The sequence below is a fragment of the Schistocerca gregaria genome, chromosome 2, assembly GCF_023897955.1.
Source record: "Schistocerca gregaria isolate iqSchGreg1 chromosome 2, iqSchGreg1.2, whole genome shotgun sequence".
Classification (NCBI taxonomy): Eukaryota; Metazoa; Arthropoda; class Insecta; order Orthoptera; family Acrididae; genus Schistocerca; species Schistocerca gregaria.
This window is the reverse complement of record NC_064921.1, coordinates 141,402,684-141,426,374: the sequence shown is the minus strand read 5'-3', so window position 1 is coordinate 141,426,374 and position 23,691 is coordinate 141,402,684. Positions and strand designations below refer to the sequence as shown.

Genomic DNA, 23,691 nt, shown 5'->3' with positions numbered 1-23,691 from the left:
AAGAAAGAGGTTCCAGTACTGTGACCTCCCAGATGTTTTTGAAGTTTATAGACTTCTTAAAACATTATGTTAACTTATGAGCATTTTGAGTGCAGCAGAACAAATTATGCTGAACACAGTTATCCATTAAATATTAATTATATCAGGTCAGTGCTTGATTTGTAAGATAGAGGTTCCAGTACTGTGATGTTTTTGAAGTTTAGACTTCTTAAAACGTTATGTTAACTTATGAGTATTTTAGACGGGTGACTACAACATTTGTTTCACATCACTACAACTACAGCAAACATTGTATCATACCACAGCGTAAAATCAATGGCTCTGTTTTTTTTTGTCGGTGGTAACAGTACAGCATACCTGTGTCTACCATTACAAATCAACCACTGCATTAGGTCACAATAAGAAGAGTTACAGAGGACTAGAACCCAGATTAGCAATGCTCTGGTATAATCACAGAAAAGAATGTGCAACCTCGCAGTCTTATAAGCTACCACAAGACAAAGGGTTTTAATCAGTGGCAGAAGGCACAAAAACATCTGAAAATAATAAAACAACTGCATTCAGCCTTCCATGCAATGAATTTACAATTATAGTAACAAAATGGTGAGGAATAAAAATAATTCCAAATAATATGAGGTAAATTCCAAGCAGCAGTATTTAACAGCTTTTCCCACATTTTTTCTTTGCCATTCTAAAAATTTTAGACATTTTAGTATAATAAGGGAGCATATATGATTATACTCATTTAGTGAATGTTTATTAACAATATACTTATAAGTTTAGCAGAAATATAGATCAAATATATGTCCACTGTCACTTTCTGGAGACTTGCTGTCTTGAATAACTTTTCCAGTCATCATAACTGTTAAAAGCATTTCACAAGGAACAATAACAAAATGTGATCTTAGTGTACTTAATAGATGCAACTGAATACCACAGTGACTTTAGTACTTCTAACACCTAGCACTCTGTGCTTTGCACTTGTCGGTGATTCGTAGGAAAAAAATACAGAAAGCAACTTTCACCTTTGCAGAAAGTGATATCAAAGTACAATTCACACTAAGAGCCAATTAAAAAATAAATAAATAAATAAATAAAAAATATTGAGAGGAAATTTAAAAAATATTATTTCAAGTATTTTGAGACACTCAGATATTATCAAGTCTGACCTGTATTTTTAAGTAATTTTTTCAAATTAAAATTGAAGAAATTAAGGATATCTTCTACAACAATTTTTATTCACCACTAACCTGTTTTCGACTTCTCAGATCATCACAGGTGACAACTGGTAGTTGTGACTTGTGAAGACAAAGGTGTGAGGCAATACAGAAGTTACTGCATTTCAAATTATGATAATTATTTTAAAGATACTTCATAAAAAATAAATTGCCATAATTTAAAACTGATATTACTGTAAGTGCATACTTCTCCTATATACAGACAGATTAAAGAGAAAAAAGGAAACTTTTATATTTCTTCTAGCAATCACAAAGGATTTTATTTATACAATTATTGCTTTTAACTGCAATCTACAGTTCCCTTCTGATCCTATGTTACAGTGCAAGTAACCTCATAATACAGAGGAGAATATGTTGTTGTACTGCTTAGCATTGCCTTAAGCAGTGTGGCAACCACTGTGTCTCTGTGTTGTACTGCAACAATGGACCTGAAGACAACTGTACAGTATTGTATGCATACAACCTGCCATTGTCATCCAGTTAAATAAATAGGTGAAAAACAATTTCTACAGCAATGACAGTGCTTCCCAAATTGACAATTATGTTGCTGCTTGACTGACCGACATATTATTCTTCAAAATGCTTGCAGACGAAATTACAGACATCACTTTGTGCCAGCGGCTTTGGAGTATCTAAACTGTTGAATCAAAATTTAAGTATGTTATTGTTAGTACAATATGGATGTCTTTGATGTCTTTATTTACAGAAATTTAACATTTACATAAAAGTCTTTGAACTCATGTCAATATTTGGGATCATGCCCCCCCCCCCCCCCTTCCCCCCGATTCATGCTGACTAGAACAGAAAGGGTACACTTTTATGTCATTTTTATTTGTATAGAATGTTGTTAATCACGTTAAGAGCTTTAGCTGTTGCTGAAGGCTATCATATAATTATGTTTGAAAGGCTGAGTTGTAACATGGAAAAGATATGAAGAAATGCACCATGGACTGGAAACCAGATGTTTGTAACTTAGTGGGTGCTGGTAGCTTGCAGATACTGTATTATTACTATCTATTATATTTTGTATATATTGAACATGTGGCTGTATTTTTCTAAAGCCTTTACTAAGGTCCAAGACATTTCCAGAAATGTCTCCCTCCTATACTGTGAATTTATTTTTATCATCTTGGAAATTCAAGTGTTCAAACAACGTATTTAATGGTCAGAATATATCAATCCTCAGGTACAGCACAGCACTGCACATCATGCCCATATCTGAACCCAGTATTTGATTATACAACTGAAGGTCTAATTTTTAAGAAAATTGATACTTAATTGAAATTTCTGAGCTGATTAAAATTGTATGCAGAATCAGGACTCAAACCCAGGTCCTTGCCTTTGACAAGTAATGGCCTTATTGACTGAGCTATCCAGGTACGATTTGCAAATGGCCCCAAACAGCTTCACTCCTGTCAATACCCTTCCCACTACTTTCCAAACTTCACAAAAATCCTCCTTCTTGCCGGACTAGCACTCCCGGAAGAAAGGATATTGTGGAGAAATGGATTAGTCACAACATAGGAGATTGTTTTCCGAGTTTCTTTCACTCTTTAGCATTTTGAAGTTTCTTGTCACATTAAAACTCTATACTGGAACAGAACTTGAACTGCCGAGGTCTAGGCAATGGCTATATTTCTCCACAACATCCTTTATTCTAGGAAAGCTAGCCTGGCAAGGCGCAGGAGAATTTTTACAAAATTTCAAAAGCAGGAGGGAAGAGAGAGAGTAAAAGCAGGTCATAAATCATGCCTGGATACTCAGTTCGTAAGGGCATTGCACACAAAAGGAAAGGTTCGAGTCCTAATTGGGCATACAGTTTTAACCTGTCAGGCGGTTTCACAACAGCCACTGTTCAAAAGTGTCCACTAAAATTATGGATAATAATGGACGGAGGGAGGGGGATCCAATAGCTGCTTCAATGTAAATAATATTCTGGAACAGATGAAAATTCTATTTTATATTGGTTTTATTAGCAAAGATCATTTCGTATAATTATATCACATTCATATCGGTCCTGCATTAAAGAACACATTGCAGGTACATTTGTAAATAAATTTTTGATGTTGAGAAAGACTAGGTAGTTTGAACCCAGGTAAAACTGGCAAATCATTAATTTAATCCACAAGGGCTATAGAATTTTTGATATGAACCATTTGCTTAATTTATGATTATTTTGATGATGTAATTTATTTCTCTATCTATTAAATTAACAGGGAGTAAATTTCTAAACCGAATATTTGATTATGCAATTGAAGGTCTAATCTTTTAGAAAATTAATTCTTAGTTGAAACTTGTGGCCTGGTTAAAATTGTGCACAGAATGAGGACTCAGACGGATGGCCCAACTGGAACCACTGGGGCACCATGCTTACGTACTTTAGGTGGACTATACAATATGGGAACCGCAGGGTTCATCTACTCAAGTGTCCAACTATTACTCTAGGATATTGTGTTCTTGGGTGATTTTGTGAAAGTTTTCATTTGCTTACTACAAACTGTAATCAAACAGTTTAGTGAAAGAATACAAATTGTTGTGGAATAAGTAGAAAGCATCTCTTTTTTCATTCTTGTTATCATGTTTTGTTGACATCTAATAGGTAATTCAATTAATGTATACAATAAATGAACATCAAGTGTATCAGACAAGCTAATAATGGCTCTGTTATTAGATATGTGAAAAGGATATTAACACGACATACCTGAATCTTAACATTTTCAGACATCTTAGTTCCCTATCAGTTGACAACCTCTGATAATTCCAAGCTTTTGACATATACACTTCCATAGCTGTGGTAGATACCTTTAGTCAATTAATATACCTACAACAGTTTGGCCGCTACAAGAATTGGACGTAGTTCCTGCCAAATATGATTCCTTCTGGTCTCCTTCAAATACAGCAAAAAAATTGTTTTAATTTCACCATCCTATGTGTGTGTCTAATTTAGAAGATTATCTGTAAAGTTGAGCTGGTTGCGAGTAAGAAATTGGTATTTACCTCACAAGAAGCAATGAATCAGGTGACAGGAATAGAAAAAACACCACTAAACAAGCTAGCTTTATACATGCTCACTGTTGGAGCACCATCAACAAAACTACATGCAGAGGAAATGAAAACTAGGAACCAGAGAAAAAACTGCTTGGTGTCAGAATAAAGTACAACATGCCACGAGAGGAACTTCAAACCTTAACTAAAGGACTGGAGGAAGAACACTTGATCAGCTGTGTACATGGATATAATGACAGCATGTATAACATTGTGGTGTTTTACTAACATTAGCATATAATGATTTTAAATCAAATAATTCCTCTACCCTATTAAAGCTGTGCATTTTCCATACACAATTTTTGGTACTTACCTACAAGCAGTCTTTAGACAAATAATAATTGTCACAGATTCACGAATTCCCTTTGTTGGTGAAACAGAAGAGCTTCAGAAAGACTCTTCCAAAAAATTTTGGCGAAAATCATTTTTCTAGCTGCTTTGGGGTGAAAACTCAAGATACATTTTGATTAAGATGTGCCTCAAAGGTGTTCTCTAAGTAACACCACATCCACAAACCTATTAGAAACAACTCTCGTCAGTTCACTATTGAAACAAGCGAATGACATCCATCACATGAAAGTCAGTGTAAACATGGGGAAAATGTTAATCTAATTAAAAAATGAAATAAAGAGGACAAATTTAAATAACACTGAAAGCATGTAAGAAACAAATTGTCTAAACAAAGCAAAAGAAGAATGAAGAATACTAACAAAATGGACAGAAAAATAGGTTCTGCTCATTTACTAAATGCCATGAAGTAAGGATTTTACATAAACAATGCTTTTCGCATTATGATACTACGGCTGGAACCTATTTGTCTGTCCTAGATATCTACAAAAACAAAATCTTTTGCTATTACACTATTAAGCTTTCTTACAGCTATAAAGTACCCAACTAATCACGATCATTCTGTTTAATATTACAAGCTTTTTCTGAAACATAAGAAACATTATATTTGTTGCAAATTTACTTCTGCATGACAAAAGTTGATCAACCCTACATCTCTTTTCTCTTATTCTCCATTTCAAGCTATTTATTACTAATGAAATAAAGCTATCAACTTTTCTGGTTGGAGTACATGCGGCAAGTATACACAATAGTAAACTTGCAGCACCTGGAGGAGATGGCTGGGTCAGTCATCGAAATATTGAGCATAAAATGGAAACAACAGCCTACATGTAGCACTACATCTACACTCTGCTAATGACTGTAAAGTGCATGACAGAGTATAGATTCTATTATACCATTTAGTAGTCTTCCGATTCCACTCATGTATTGTGTGTGGAAAGAATGATAATTTAAATGTCACTGTGTGTGATGTAATTAATATAATCTTGTCCTTATGATCCCAAAGTGAGTAATTAAGCATAGGGCTGTAACATATTCCTAGAATCACATTTAAAGGTGGTTCTTGAAATTTTGCAAGTAGGGTCTCAAAGGATAGTTTACATCTATCTTAAAGAGTCTGCCAGTTCAGTTTTTTCAGCACCTTGTGACCCTCACACAGGTGAAACAAAAGCTGCGACCTTTCGTGCTGCCATTCTTTGTAAAACTTCAATAATACCCTGTTATTTCTATTTAGCCCAGGTCCCAAACACTCAAGCAATATTGAATAGGTTGCACAAGTGATTTATGAGTGATCTCCATTTTTGACTGAATGCATTTTCCTAGCATTCTACCAATAAACCAAAGTCTGTCACTTGTATTACGTGTTACTGAGCCCCTGTGATGATTCCATTTCATCTCCCTACGAAGTGTTACACCTTGGTGTTTGTAGGAGGATTCTAACTGTTTTATTGATATTATAGGATACTATGTTTTTTAGTTTTGTGAAGTGCACAAGTTTACATTTTTTTGAAGGAAGTTGCCAATCTTTGCACCATATATAAATATTATCAAGATCTGACTGAATATTTATGCAGCTTCTTTCAAACAGTACTACACTATAAAGAACTGCATCATCTGCAAAAAGTCTGAGTTCAGTATTAACTTTGTCCGCAAGGTCATTAATATACAGCATGAATTTAAGTGTCCCAACACTCTTCCCTGGAGCATACTCAAAGTTACTTCTACATCTGAAAATGACTTCCCATCCAAGGTAATGCTGCATCCTGCTTACCAAAAAATCATCAATGTAGTCACGAATTTCATTTGATATCACATATGATTGTACTTTTGACAATTGCATAGGTCTGGCAATGAGTCAAATGCTTTTTGGAAATTAAATGAACTGCCTTGATCCAAAGCTTTCAGTACGTCACATGAGATAAGCGAGAGATATTTACAAAACATCACTGATTGTTTACTTGCAAGTGGCTTTTCATGCTCATGCATCAGTGGTGCTGAGAACAATATTATCCGGCACAGATATAATGAAAACTAGTATAATTCTTACCTTTCTTTGCTACATTTATATGTTAATTGAAATTTTATCTTATTATCACTTCTCTGACAACATGCATATCTAGAATACAAAAAGATCTATTCCTGTAGATACCTCTGTATGAAAGCAGAAAGGAATACCAAATAATGGCTAAGTTAGGAAGTGTAATTATGCCTCTCATAGTGAGGGAACATCTGCTTTATGAAAATAGCAGCCCATATATTTCAACTCAAATGATTTGCGGATTAAAGTGCCCTACAAAATGCTATGTGCAAATGAGTACTTACATACAAGGAGCATCTTCTTTCACAACGTGTACAAAAATTCCCTGCACCGAATGTATGGAGCAGAAGTTTAAGGTGGTTGGTTAGTTGATTTGTGGTAAGAGGCCAAACAGCAAGGTCATCGGTCCCATCAGATTAGGGAAGAATGGGGAAGGAAATTGGCCGTGCCCTTTCAAAGAAGCCATCCTGGCATTTGCCTGAAGCAATTTAGGGAAATCGCAGAAAACCTATACCAGCATGGCCAGACGTGGCTTTGAACCATCATCCTCCCAAATGCCAGTGCAGTGTGCTAACCACTGCATCACCTTGCTTGATGTGTGTTGATGAATAATTTGAATTTATCTTTCTATTGGAGAACAAACAATGTATGGACAAATTAGTCTTAGGTTCATTATTATACAGAGTGTCCCAGGAGAAATGGTCAATATTCAAGGATACAACAGGAACAACCACATGAAGCACAAAACTTTGTATGGACATATGCCCTATGCTGAATGGTTACAGAGATAGGTCACATATGATTACACTATTATTCATTTTCTGTATTATTCAGTACATTGTCAGGTTTATACATGTACAGCAGTTAGTAAACATTACAACATGCATTTTACAAAGTATCAATTGAAAAATATGTATTAACACATTCAGCTCTAAGCATTATCATATAAGTGCACTCTCTTACACATGCATGAAAATTGGAACTTGGAAAAATACAAGGTTCACACAATTTGCAAAAAACTTTGGTAAATACCCTCCGACCAGGTATTTAACATACTGGAAAGTGTTGATGGTATTCAACAGGAGCACTACTATCATAAAAGACATAAATACACACAATGTGTGCATATTCCATGTTAGTGTAGATATGTTACTATTTAGCCAGCACATGTACAAATACAGCTTTCTCTCTGATACACTCTCAATCTCTTGCTCTTCACTCACAACACAACACAGACAACTTGTGTTCAATGTGCTAGTTTGACGGCAGAAAGACATCCCTAGCAAAGAGGCTCAAAGTAATAAGGTTGTTTGGGCTGGAATAAAACCTCAAAGAGGGCAGGTGGGTAACACACACACACACACACACACACACACACACACACACACACACACACACACACACACACACACACCAAAAACAAATGTGCATTAAATGAAATCTATCTCAGAAACCATTTGGAACAGACCAGTTGTCCATATAACATTTTTTTGATTAAAATGAGCACTCCTGTGATTTCCCCAAGTGCTGACCATTCCTCCTGGGACACCATGTAGATATAGGTAGACAGTCAAATATATGATAGAAGGTTCTCCTAACTGCCTAGATAAAAATGTCAAACTATTTTTCAGGGGGACACATTTCCCAACAATATCAAACTTAAAACCATATAACCTGCTACTTTCGAAATGGTAGTATCTGTTTTTCTCAGTTTAGCTGTTAAAGGGTAAAAGTGGGAATTAAGTTGCAGGACTATCCTTACAAATCAATGGCCAGGAAAAGTAGTATAATAGAATAGAGAGAATAATAACACAGAAGGCAGTTTCAACATATTCTACAGACAAGGAAGTTGCAGTATTCAGTACTCATGGCAATGGTATAATATGGTAATTTACATGACGAAAGGGCAGAGGAGACAAGGTTCAGCTACGTTATAATCCCTAACAAAAATTCAAAGGTGACAATTTTTCAGTGACTTCTCTATAGTAATCCTTTGGTAAGATCGACAATGCAGGAAAAGACAATTGCGTCGCAATTAAAAGACACATACATAAAGCTTTCAGCCACTGTCTTCATCAGCAAAGAGAGACACACACACACACACACACACACACACACACACACACACACACCATTCATACACACAAGCAAGCACACCTCATGCCTGAGATGCCAGTCATGTGCACATGAGATGTGCTGCTTGTGTGTATGAATAGCGTGTGTCTCTCTTTTACTGATGAAGACTATGACCAAAAGTTTTATGTAAGTTGTCTTTTTCGTGCGCCTGTCTGCAACTTAATGTGTCTTTTTTACAGGAAGTAGCTATCTGTCGTTTCTTACATTGTTGATATTCCTACCTGGAGTTTCCATTGTTTGGTTTGGTAATCTTTCAGTATTAAGACTACATTTATGAGCATGATTTATCCATGCTAGATATTTGGATTGTCAGCACTTGAAATGTTGGTTACTAAAAATTAGTTACATTCTTGTTTGGAGATTTATAATTTCAATCACTTTGTTTCAAGGCATATACAGCAACAGATGTATTAATATATCCCAAGAAATACTGTATAAATGTGTCGAACAGCAAGAAAATACACAGGATTCTACAAAGTCTGAGTTTTTTTAATGCTTTTAAAAATTAGTAATTGCTAATTTTGTACCCATCTGGGCCTGCTGTGTCATTTAAGGACATTATTTATTGTGCTACGAGAGCAAGACACAGCTGTGTTTTCTATAATATCTTTTATTACAATAGGCCTATTTTGGCATTATTGCCATCCTCAGGTTATCTGTGGAAATACATAGTTGTGTACAATATTTCAGATTTTGAAGTAGGCAATTTAACATACCATAGAATTATGCCTTGTTACATAATGTATATCAGATGGTTTTATGAAAGTTTACTTCATCATGATGTTAAATGACAGTTACACTCCTGGAAATGGAAAAAAGAACACATTGACACCGGTGAGTCAGACCCACCATACTTGCTCCGGACACTGCGAGAGGGCTGTACAAGCAATGATCACACGCACGGCACAGCGGACACACCAGGAAGCGCGGTGTTGGCCGTCGAATGGCGCGAGCTGCGCAGCATTTGTGCACCGCCGCCGTCAGTGTCAGCCAGTTTGCCGTGTCATACGGAGCTCCATCGCAGTCTTTACCACTGGTAGCACGCCGCGACAGCGTGACGTGAACCGTATGTGCAGTTGACGGACTTTGAGCGAGGGCGTATAGTGGGCATGCGGGAGGCCGGGTGGACGTACCGCCGAATTGCTCAACACGTGGGGCGTGAGGTCTGCACAGTACATCGATGTTGTCGCCAGTGGTCGGCGGAAGGTGCACGTGCCCATCGACCTGGGATCGGACCGCAGCAACGCACGGATGTACGCCAAGACCGTAGGATCCTACGCAGTGCCGTAGGGGACCGCACCGCCACTTCCCAGCAAATTAGGGACACTGTTGCTCCTGGGGTATCGGCGAGGACCATTCGCAACCGTCTCCATGAAGCTGGGCTACGGTCCCGCACACCGTTAGGCCATCTTCCGCTCACGCCCCAACATCGTGCAGCCCGTCTCCAGTGGTGTCGCGACAGGCGTGAATGGAGGGACGAATGGAGACGTGTCGTCTTCAGCGATGAGAGTCGCTTCTGCCTTGGTGCCAATGATGGTCGAATGCGTGTTTGGCGCCGTGCAGGTGAGCGCCACAATCAGGACTGCATACGACCGAGGCACACAGGGCCAACACCTGGCATTATGGTGTGGGGAGCGATCTCCTACACTGGCCGTACACCTCTGGTGATCGTCGAGGAGACACTGAATAGTGCACGGTACATCTAAACCGTCATCGAACCCATCGTTCTACCATTCCTAGACCGACAAGGGAACTTGCTGTTCCAACAGGACAATGCACGTCCGCATGTATCCCGTGCCACCCAACGTGCTCTAGAAGGTGTTAGTCAACTACCCTGGCCAGCAAGATCTCCGGATCTGTCTCCCATTGAGCATGTTTGGGACTGGATGAAGCGTCGTCTCACGTGGTCTGCACGTCCAGCACGAACGCTGGTCCAACTGAGGCGCCAGGTGGAAATGGCATGGCAAGCCGTTCCACAGGACTGCATCCAGCATCTCTACGATCGTCTCCATGGGAGAATAGCAGCCTGCATTGCTGCGAAAGGTGGATATACACTGTACTAGTGCCAACGTTGTGCATGCTCTGTTGCCTGTGTCTATGTGCCTGTGGTTCTGTCAGTGTGATCATGTGATGTATCTGACCCCAGGAATGTGTCAATAAAGTTTCCCCTTCCTGGGACAATGAATTCACAGTGTTCTTATTTCAATTTCCAGGAGTGTATATTGATGTCACCTACAGACTACCACTGAAACAAACAGCCTGTAAGCAGATAACATCACTGACTCGACTGTCAACACAGCTGTCAATTAACGTTAGTATGAAATAAACTTTCACATCTGGAAAACTTCAGAAACAGCTGATCCAACTACAGTTTAACACCTACTGTATCTCCACCACTGTCAAAGGAGCTAACTTATGCAGTAGTAACAACAACTATGACAGCAATATCATATGGACATAAAGACCACTTGATATACAGTATGTAGGATAATCAAATACAGCAGTGTCTTGATCTCATAGCACAATAGATAATGATAATTTTGTGTCACATCAATACTGCCAAACTTTATTAATTGAAAATAAATCAACTGATCAATTATTTGCTTATTATTGTACCAGTGAAATTGTAAACCAACATTATCTTTATATTTTCTATAGTAAACATTATCATTTGATCCAACTATTTTATTTATTTGCCAAATAATCTTCATTTTTTTATAAATTGCTCTCACAAATAATTTTCATTAGTCAAAAGCATCAAGGTAGGAAATGGATCTTCTGAAGTGCTGCTTCCTGAATAATTCTCATTTAGCAACTATTTTGGTGAAATAAGCAATTTAGAGACACAAAATTTCGATAAAATAAATATGTGGTTAAAAGTATCCGGACACCCTCAAAAACATACGTTTTTCATATTAGGTACTGCCACTTACTGCCAGGTACTCCATATCAGCGACCTCAGTAGTCATTAGACATAGTGAGAGAACAGAATGGGGCGCTCCATGGAACTCATGGACTTCGAACGTGGTCAGGTGATTGGGTGTCACATGTCTGTATGCGAGATTTCCACACTCTTAAACATCCATAGGTCCACTGTTTTCAATGTGATAGTGAAGCGGAAATGTGAAGGGACACGTACAGCACAAAAGCGTACAGGCTGACCTCATCTGCTGACCGCCAACAGTTGAAGAGGGCCTTATGTGTAATAGGCATACATCTAACCAAACCATCATACAGGAATTCCAAACTGCATCAGGGTCCACTGCAAGTACTATGCCAGTTAGGTGGGAGGTGAGAAAATTTGTATTTCATGCTCGAGCAGCTGCTCATAAGCCACACATCACGCTGGTAAATGCCAAACGATTCCTCGCTTGGGGTAAGGAGTGTAAACATTGGACGATTGAACAGTGGAAAAACATTGTGTGGAGTGACAAATCATGGTACACAATGTGACGATCCGATGGCAGGGGGTGTGTATGGCGAATGCCCGGTAAACGTCATCTGCCAGGGTGTGTAGTGCCAACAGTAAAATTCAAAGGTGGTGGTATTATGGTGTGGTCACGTTTTTCATGACAGGGGTTTGTGCCCCTTGTTGTTTTGCATGGTACTATCACAGTACAGGTCTACATTGATGTTTTAAGCAACTTCTTATTTCCCACTGTTGAAGAGCAATCTGGGGTCGGAGATTACATCTTTCAACACCATCGAGCACCTGTTCATAATGCAATCCTATAATAACACCTTTGGGATGTTTTGGAATGCCGAATTTGTACAAAACCTCATTGACCGACATAGAGACCTCTCCTTGGTGCAGCACTCCATGAAGAATGGGCTGCCATTCCCCCAAGGAACCTTCCAGCACCTAATTGAATGTATGCTTGCGAGAGTGGAAGCTGTCATCAAGGCTAAGGGTGGGCCAACACCATATTGAATTACAGCATTACTGATGCAAGGTGCCGTGAACTTGTAAGTGTCCGGATACTTTTGATCACATAGTGTAGCTATAAGTGAAGAAGCCATGCAAAATGTTTACTGGCGAAACAAATGAATTTAGAAACTGCCCTATGGTGGAGAAAAGGCAGCCAATTTTCAAATTTCAATCAATTTGGTAGTTGCATAGGTAGTTTCAGTTCCAAGCTGCAATTTGGACCAGTAATTTCAGAACAAACAGCCTGATTTGTAAAAAAGAAAAAGAAGGGGGAAAAAAAAAGAGAGGTTGTGGTACAGTGACCTTCCAGAGAGCAGGGATGTTTCTCTGAAATTTAGACATCTTAAAACAATGCTTTTTTTCCGTCAGAGGAACTGGTATGGCATACCAGCACAAACCATCACAAATTAAGCACCGGGAATACATCAAATGACTATAATTCAATAAAAAGATACAAAGGCTGATGCAAATCTGACAGCTACATCTTACCATATTTTACAATGAAAATAATCAATTATTGATAATATAATGCAAATGGACAGATAAAAAAAAATCTACTCACCAAGCGACGGCAGGGGAACACACACACACACACACACACACACACACACACACACACACACACGAAAAGATTTAACTTTTGCAAGCTTTCAGAGCCAGTGGCTCCTTCTCCTGGCAGAAGAGTTGAAGGGCAAGGAAGATGGGTGGAATGCCAATAATCAGACTTTCCTTTTTGTTCCGTCCGGTAAGTCTCCCCTGACCTGAGGTTCTGGGTGACTACTAATCTGTACCCCTTTCCCCAAACCTCTCCAGTCCTTTTCCTTCAATCCTCTTCCTTCCCCTTCAACTCCTTGCCCAGAAGAAGGAGCCCTTGGCTCTGAAAGCTTGTAAAAGTGAAATCCTGTTGTGTGTGTTCCCCTGCTGCCACTTGGTGAATAGATTTTTTTATCTGGCCATTTACATTAGCGTATTTTATGGATTATAAGATTCACTTTAATTTTTCAGCAATTTTTTAATAAGTAACGTTTTTATTATTAGATTGCGTAGAAAGACTAAAAAAATCTTAGTTTATCAAATTGACTGACCTTTAAAACCCCTAAGTACATAGTCACTGCAAAGAAATTTCGAAACAGAGACTACTGTATAACTTATGTAACACAAAGCATTGAGCTATAGAGAGAGAGATTCTGAATTAAGGTTGTCAAGAGGGCAAGGTGAGAAGACTATAGAGACTAGCACAGTAGAATATTATCGAAAGATTTATAACAAAACCCAAAGAAATTCTAGTTATATGTAAAGGCTGTTAATAGCACCAAAGTTAGCTCCAGATACTCATGGATGATACAGGACCTGAAATGGAGGGTAGCACAGCAAAAGCAGAAATACTACACTGTTTTGAAATGTGCCTTTGCAAATGAAAATCCAGGAGTATTGTCCAATTTAATTTTCACACCAATGTAGAGATGAGTGCAATTGATACTAGTGTCAGGGGATTTTAGAAAAAGCTGATATCATTTAAACTGAACAAATCTCAAGGGATTGATATAAACCACATCAAATTGAATACTGAATAAGTTGTTGGCTTAGCCCTTCTATTAACCATAATGTATTGTAGATCCGTAGCACAAATAATCATGTTCAGTGGTTGGAAGAAAGCATAGGGCACATCTGTCAACCCTCCTCAGAGGACATTGCCTTAACATAGCACTGTCCATGTGGACAAGGAGGTTTGCGTGCTCTGCATCTGGAGGGCTATTATGGCGGTAGCTTAGCTACCAGAAGGGTCACCCAAGCTGGACAGACCAAAGGGAAGGAGACAGACAAAGTGTGTCCCACAACGTCCTATCACTCCCCCTTTCCTAACCCAAACCTGTCCTAACCCATTTTCCTGTCATTTCCTGTTATATTTATAAGACCTCAACGGCAGCATCAGCAGAGAAGAGTCTTTTGGAACAGTGAAGCTGGCAGAAGAGGCACCTTTTCTCTTTGGGTACAAAAAGAGTACAAGTAGCAACTGTACCCAAGAGGGGCAGCTACAGACAGTGCCTGACTCATAGTGAGCAGCTGATTTTAAGCTGGCCCTATGTGGAAAGTAACAGGAAACTACCAGATTACATTCCCCAGCAGTACGTGGTATGTTTCTCCATGTGAAAGATTCCGGAGTTAAAACTTCCCCCCGATTCGGATCTCAGGGAGGGGAACACACTGAATAGACATGTTTGAAAGGAAAGAAGGGGCAGTGAAGGAAGGAAAGATAAGGATTGGAACATGGAATATGAGGACACTACTGAAAGCAGGAAAGCTAGGGAATGCAAAACAGGATATGAAAAGGAACAGATTAGATGCCCTTGGTTTGTGTGAAATGAGATGGGGAGAGAATGGGAAGATAGAAAGTGGAGATTATAAGCTCTTTTACTCAGGGGAAACCAAGAGTGGTGAAAATGGAGTAGGAATACTGATAGGGCAAAAGCTGAAAAATAAGGTATTCAAGGTACAATTTGCTGATGGAAGACTGATGATGATATGACTGAAGGGTAGTTCAAAAGATTTGTTTTAATACAGGTATATATGCCTTACAGCCAGCATGAGATGAGGAAGTGGAATAATATAAGAAAATACAAGAACTCATTGAGAAAGAAAATAGAAATGCCTGCATTATCATCATGATGGGGGACTGGAATGCAGTGCTGGGTGAAGGAAGAGATGAAGATACAGTAGGAAAATTTGATTAGGATTAAGAAACGAGAGAGGTGAATGACTAATTAGTTTCTGTAAAGAAAATGCATCAGCAGTGGGTAACACATTATTTGAACACCACAAAGAGACACTGCACATGGATGTCAAATTTCAATAGGGGAAGATATCAGTTGGACTACATACTGATACAAAAAATGTTTAGGAACTGTTTGAAGAATGCCAAAGCTTATTCAGGAGTGGATATAAATTTAGACCACAACCTACTAGTGGGAGAAATACAAGTGAAGTTGAAAAAGTCTGGAGAGGTAAAACAAAAGAAAGACTAAACATAGAAAGACTCAAAGAGGTAGGAAAGGCATCAGATTTGGAAAACAAATGGATAAAAATGAGGGAAGGACTCATGGACTCTGCCAAAGAAGTACTAGGAATAAGAGTATTACAAACTACCAGGAAAGAATGGATAACACAAAACACGTTGAAAAAGATGGAAGAGAGGAGAAAGTGGAAAAATGTAGAAACTGAAGAAGGCAAAAAGAGGTACAGGAAACAATAATGAATTAAGAAGAGAAACTGAAGAAGCAAGGGAAAACTGGATGAAACATAAATGTGACAAAACAGAGAAAATGTAGAAAGAGGGAAGTATGAAAAATGATGTATAGAGTGGCCAGTGAGATAGTTTTTGAATGTAAAAGAAAGAGGAATAACATGGAAATAGAAAGGGCGGATGGTACTCTAGCAAAAAAACCACAGGAGATTTTGAACAGATGGCAAGAATATATTGAATGTCTGTATAAGGGGGATGAAATACAATGCGAAATTAAGGTTGAAGAGGAGCTGGTAGATGGAAAAGGATTCACCATCTTGGAAGTAGAAGTAGAAAAGGTGCTGAAGGAGATGAAGATTAGGAAGGCATATGGAATTGATGATTTGTCAGCAGAACTGTTGAAGAGTCTGGGAAACAAGGCAAGAAAAGAAATAGTCTCTCTCTGTAATGAGATATATGACAAAGTGGAATGTCCTGAGGACTTCCTTGCAACAGTTATGATACCAACAGAGAAAAAGAGAACCACTAAAAAATTTGAAGAGCACAGGACCATCAATCTAATTTCTAATGCAGCCTATGTGTTGCTGAGAGTGTTGAATAGAAGGCTATTTGGCAAGGTGGTTAGAGGGATTGCAGAGTAGTAGTTTGGATTTAGAAGAGGAAAAGGAACAAGAGATGCTATTGGCCTGTTAAGTAGTATAGGGGAAAGATATATGGAAAAAGGTAGAGAAATCTTTGCTGTTTTTATAGATTTAGAAAAGGCTTTTGGCTGAGTTCAGTGGAACAAGCTGATGGATATTTTGAAGAAGAAAGGAGTAGATTGGAAGGAGAGATGACTGATACAGAATCTGTATTTACACCAGAAAGTAAGGATAAGGATTGGAAATGAAATGTCAGAAGGAAGCATTGGACGAGGTGTTAGACAAGGTTGTTGCCTTTCCCCACTGTTGTTTAATGTATACCTTGAAGAGATTATTGTGAAAAGCTTAGATGGGAAAAGAGGAATATGTATTGGTGGAAAGAGAACAGAATGTATAAGATTTGCTGATGATATGGTATTAGTGGCAGAAAGTGAGCGAACAGTGAATAACATGCTGGAAGATCTGAATGAAGCTTGTGTGGAATATGGGATGCAAATAAACACAGCAAAACAGAGAGTATCGCCATCAGTACAAGACACAGATTGTCCAATATTAAAATAGGACAATCTACCATTAGACAAGTCAGTGCATTTAAATATCTTGGAAGCACAATAACTGAATACTTGAGATGTCGCTAGGAGGTGAAAACTTGAATTGTCATAGCAAAGGAGGCATTCAACAGAAAGAGGAGACTCTTATGTGGCAGATTAGATAAAGGTCTAAGGAAACGCTTGGCAAATGTTTTGTCTGGAGTGTGGCACTATATGGGGCAGAAACATGGACGCTGAGACAAGTGGATGAAAAAAGGTTAGAAGCATCTGAGATGTCGATGTCAAGGAGAATGGAGAGAATAAGTTGGATGGAAAGAGTGAGTAATGAAAGAGTACTAGACAGGGTTGGTGAGAGAAGATGTCTGCTGAAGGTTGTAAGAGAAAGGAAAAAGAACTGGTTGGAACATTCATTGAGAAGGGAGCACTTGCTAGCAGATGCTTTGGAAGGATTGGTTTGTGGGAGAAGACTGAGAGGAAGAAGGAGATACAAGATGATAGACGACATAAAGGGAAGAGGAAATTATGCAGACCTGAAGAGGATAGCAGAAGACCGGACAGCCTGGAGAATTACCATGTGAAAACCTGCCTTTCAGCAGAATACTAATGTTGTTGTTGTTGATGATGATGATGACATCTGTCAACAAGAAAGATAGTTGATGTGATTCACAAAACTATTGTTCAATATCCTTGACATACAACTGCTTTAGAATCTTTTAACACATTCTGAGTTGAAATATAATGGGGTATCACAAACAAAATGTCTTCCTCCATGTCAAACAGCACAGACTCCAAAAATATCGATCATGTGAAACACAATTAGTGCTTTTCTCACATGATATTCTTAAAGGCACAGATTAGGGCTGTCAGGTAGATGCTTTGTTTCTTGACTTCTGAAAAACATTTCCAATTTATTATAGACAGTAAGGTATGGAGTGTCAAGGGAAATTTGTGACTAGATTGAGGATTTCTTGGTAGGAAGGACATGGCATGTTATCTTGGATGGAGAGTCATCAACAGGTATAGAAATAACTCCAGGTGTGCCTAGGGATGATAGTTGAGACCCTTGCTCTTTACATATTACATTAATGACCCTTCAGACAGTATTAGTTGTGATGTAACACTTTTCATAGATGATGCATTTATCCACACTGCTTGACAAGTGCTAAGAAAATACTGACACATGCTAAGGAATAACTGCCAATTGCTACTGAACAACCGACATTTGCTACAGAACCAATGATAGTAAAAGGAAATTAATTTAGAGGGCAGGACATAATTACTGTTGCAAAGACGGTGCATGAACACATTGTATGCCTTTGACAGTTGCAGTACAGTGTTTGATGAAGTCTATTAGTGTGACATTCCGCAAGGTATGACAAGTCTGGAAGACTTCATTTCAGTGCTTACGATTGTACATGAGTAGCTGGATGGCTTGAACCCAGTCAAAGTGTTGTTACTGTGGCCACAGTAATGTATGTCTCCAAAAGTGTCATCTCTTGATTAAAAAAGGTCACTGAAGGTGGAAATGCTATGCACAAGTATGCCGCCAATGTCGACGGACCACCATACTGCAAGAGGATTGATACATAGCTCTAGTGGTGAAAAGGAACAAATATCTCACTTCTAGGTTGATCGATGCAGACACTGCAACCACTACTGGTCCAAGTGTGTATGCCAGAACAGTTTTGCAATGATTAAATGAAGATGTTTTGTATGCTCAGAAGCCTGTTAAATGCATCCCACTTCATGCATGCCTTCATCAAGAAGAGAGTTCATTGGTGTAGGGAGCATGTTGGTTGGTGTCGGTTCTTTAATGACTCCCATTTCACTGCGACAAGTGATTATGGGCACTAGTTGATGTGGGGAAAGATGGGAACATGTTACATGCCACAAAATGTTCTTGAATATCATCAGTATGGCTTAGGCACTATGGGATGGACATGCATTCTGCACAATAGCCAAACATCACTGCATATCTTTGCACGAGGTACTGCTACAGTACAGTGGTATTGTAGGGAGATTATCCTGGATCATGTCCACCTGCTTAGTGGTGTGGTAGGTCACAACTTTCTGTTGTTGGATGACATGCCTGCCCATGCAGAACTACTAAGGTGTCAAACACTGTAAAGTGAAGGTACTCAACATATGGAATGGCCTGCTTATTCACTGGACCTAAATCCTAGACAGCATGGCTGAGATGCTCTTGGCAGGCGTGCTGCTCAATGAACATCTCGGACACTATCCCTCAATGACTCCTCAACAATTTGGTAACTATCATCCACCATTGCCTACGGTTATTCCTGTCCAACAATATTGCTGTTCCTTAGAAATTGTCAGGTAGTGTATAATGAAGCACTGTTTGAAAAAAGCTGAACAAATATTCAGTAACATCTTGATAAGATTTCAAAATAGTACAAAGAGAGGTGTAACTTGCTTTAAATATTCAGAAATGTAAAATTTTGTATTTCACAAAAAAAAAAGTATTTTATGACTGCAATACAAACTGTTCACAGTTGAAATACACCACTCATACAAACAGGTGGGTGAAACAGTTTGTAGCATACTGAATGAAACGTTCAAACAGGCTTAGTCATAGGAGAAGTAGGTGGCAGGCTTCAGTTCATCAGTAGAATACAATGGAAATCCAGTTAGTCGACAGAGGATATTGCTTATAAAGCACTTGAGCAACCATTCTAGAATATTGCTAAAGTGTGTGGGACATATGCCAAACAGAACTAAACAGGGAAAACTGAACACACACAATGAATGGCAGCATGAATGATCACAGGTTTGTTTCACCCGAGGGAGAGAGTCACAGAGATGCTGCAAAAAATGACTGGCAAGGGCTTCAAGATAAGACACAAAGTATCCCTTGAAAGTCTACTTAGTGAGTTTAAAGAATAAATTTTAAGCAAAATTTTAAGCAATGAATATAGGAATCTATTACAACTCCATATGTTTTCACTGCTTTAAGGGGTGTGAAGACAAGAAGGCACATTTGTGATGCACTCAGAGGTAGTTATCATACCACAGCAGTGCTAAACAATGTAAACAGCTAACTGCAGAGTTTGTCAGCGAATGCTACAAGCAGTTTGTGGTCTGCCATAGAGAAGGGCATATGCATATCATCCCCATTATGTATTCTTTTGGTAGAACAGTTTTAAATTTTGCTCATGCATGTTGGATCACTTTAATAATAGTTCGATAGTAAATATGGACAATGATTGCCAATATTACTGATAAGGTGATGGAACAATAAGTACAAAGCAAAAAATTATGGCTAAGCCTGATGATTCCATAACTTGATGTTTTCAATGTATAAAAATTAACGTCATTCCTAACCCTCTGTGTGAGTTTTAGTGCTGTCAAGATGGGCTGATGCTCACAGTATGGAGCACAGCATTGAATATCTGTGAAATGTGGACCACAGAAGATGAAACTGATACCATCTGAAACAGACTGCTACTGCAACTGTGTCCGAGGTGAGCAGTAATATTTGCTTGGATGTGTGGTAGGGGTAGATGTCGAGAATACACATGAGATGGGGAAGTGGAGGGACTGCTGGGAAGGGGAGGGATAGAAGAGCAGGGGTGGGGGATGGTGCTAATGTTGCCTATGGGAACGTGTAAGGACACACTGAGTGCAAATAGTGCTAGGAGTATGCAGATGCACTGGCAGGATAGAAAGCATGTGTAGGGCTGCAGCGGAGAGGACAGTGTGTAATGAAGGTTGAGACCTGGGTAGGGGGATAACAGGACAGACTGATATGTTACAATTTTGAAAGGAGAGTTCCTACACACGCTAACCAGAAAATCTGGAGTTGATGGAAAGAATCCAGACAGTACAGACTGTAAAGCTGTTGAAGTCGAGCACACCGTCTTCGGTGGTATGCTCAGCAACTACATGGTCCAGCTATCTTTTGGCCAGTTTGTATTGAACATTCCTCTTGATCCCACTGTAGCTACCATTAGTGTACGCAATATTTTTAAAAACTTACTTTATCAGTCATTTGTAAATTACTGAAATATCAATAAGCTACTTCAACATTGATTAAAATATATTTAAATATTATTTTATTGTCAATGAAATTGATCAGTTTTTGAAAATATAATGTAATTGGACAGATAAAGAAAAATTCTGAAAGTGGTGACATGAGAACACACATATAAAAGGTACTAAAGTTTGCAAGCTTTCAGAGCCAATGGTTCCTTCTTCTGGCAGAATGCTTGACAGGGAAAGGAGAGGTGATGGAAAAGGACTGGTGAAATTGAGGTAAAGGGGCAGAGTTCAGAAAAATTGCCCAGAACCTCAGTCAGTGGAGACTTATCACATGGAATGAATAGGAAAGACTGATTGTTGGGGACTGCACTGGATGAGATTTGTAAACCTGCAAGCTCTCGTATGGTGCAGTAATCCAACAATCAGTTTTTCCCTCTCACCCCATCCACTAAGTTTTCCCCAACCCAAGATTCTGGGAGACTTTTCCGAACTCTCCCCATTTTCCTAAACCACCTCACCAGTCCTATTCTGTCGCCTCTCTTCCTCCCTCTTCAAACCCTTCTGCCAGAAGATAGAGCCACTGGCTCCAAAAGCTTGCAAACTTTAATACCTTTTATATATGTGTTCTCCTGCCACTGCTTGGTGAGTGCATTTTTTCCTATCTTTCCAGTTACATTGGATTACTTTTCTGTATCAGTTCTACCTCTCATGCAGTTGTATAGTGGCTGCAATGTATGACAAAGGTGTGGCTTGCTTCCTCCACTCACTTCACCACACACTATTATCGTTCAAGAAAAGTTCAAAGATGTTACCAATCATCAGCATACTGATCATACACTTTTACTTGGCCTGTGGGTAGAGGATACATAGAGAAGCAGCTTGTGATGAACTTATAGCACACTGGTTGCTAAAGCAAGCTCGACCTCTTTCTCCAAGACCAGCCAGCTTATAGCTTAGGAAACAAACATTAACGCATCACAAAAGTGACAATGAAAGTTGGTGGAAAGCCACTAGAAGGAGCAGGTCTAGCCTCTTTGCTCATTTTTGTACATAATAGTAACTACCATACAATACTACACACAGATCAACACAAGTGTAAAGTCAGCCGACTCCCACTGATAACAGAAGGTTGACGATCAAGTGTACAACCAGTAAGCAGTCCGATTCTAGAGTTAAGCTGATGTGTAATATCTTAACCGAATGATCATTTCAATTTTTATATGTTAAACTAATTATGCAGCACTGAAATTTACATACTGGTTGTTCTTTTTATTTTCATTCATTGGAGAAAGGAATAAGAAGTACCTACAGCACTCTTGTAACATATACCGAGAAATAAAGTGGTATAGTAAAGCAAGTCATTTACACTAATTGTTCCACACACCTGAAGGCTCTCATTCGTAATGTCATTTACAGAACATGATTTGGGGATGAAGTTACTTAGTTAATGGAACAAAAACTCAATGTACTTATGGTTGTGACAACATTTTGCACCTATCTCAATAACTGCATCTCACACAGAAATTGCCTCATAGTTTAGAAACAGGAGTTCAAAAAAGAGACTAGAATAACAGCTACATCACTAGTGTACAGTCACCCACTTCAGAATATACTTGTGTTTCCTGTAAACTAAAAATTTGAAGAGCCAAGCTTCAACTGTGAACAACAAATCATTATACATTTACTTAATACAATATGGTACGCAGAAAGTGGTACACATCACATACCAGAAATTTGTACACAGATTAACGTTTACCAACTGGCTGTTTGTATGTTCACATATTGGTCACAGGAAAATCCTGTAATCTGATTGTTTAAGTGCCACAATAAACAATTAAATAAGACCATAAACTAATTAATTTGTATACGATTAATGTCAGCTAAGGGAAACTTGACGTAAAAAGATCATAAGTGTACAGAATGATATCCAGTTACAGAAAGTTCCCAACATGACAGAATAAACATTGCATTACTGAAAATCTAACCACAACCCACTAAAACTTACCAAAACATATTGCAAAACAATCTTACATGGCGATAGTTGTAATGCTATATTTTTAATTCCATTATTTTTTATCATCTTACAGACATAACCAGTATTGCTATTTCCAATTAACTGCAGAAAGATTCATAAGCCTGTCATTGCATGATACAATGATATGCATTTTGTTGTTGTTTGTGTAACAGAACTCCCTGCGCTTCAAACAAACTTAATAAACAGCTAAAGAAATTATGACAAACCGAATTCGGCTGCGCAGGAAGCAAGACCTCCATATACGAAAGGCCGCCAATCCGCTTCTCCCATCCCACTTTCTGCCGTTTGTTGAGGGCCTGCTGCGGGAGGCACCCTTTCCTCTGGGGCGTCTGCTGCCGTAGTCCTGTATTAAATGTAATAGTACACCGTTGTGTCTGAGCAGAACAAGAATGATGATACTTTAAACACCGGCGAACGAAGCTATCATTACTATGACTTCTCGTCACTGTTACGTAATAAAGCGCAACATTCATTCACGTAATCTAACGACT

The 23,691-nt window shown here is 38.7% G+C and overlaps 1 protein-coding gene across 1 annotated transcript in view; it reads right to left on the bottom strand.

Moving 5' to 3' along the window:
* The window catches only part of LOC126336526 (mitochondrial uncoupling protein Bmcp), a 99,642-nt gene that overhangs the window by 75,753 nt on the left and 198 nt on the right, over window positions 1–23,691 (bottom strand). The window contains exon 2 of the mRNA XM_050000321.1: window positions 23,407–23,543. Coding sequence (XP_049856278.1) covers window positions 23,407–23,543 — 137 coding nt within the window. The remainder of the gene's footprint in view (window positions 1–23,406; window positions 23,544–23,691) is intronic.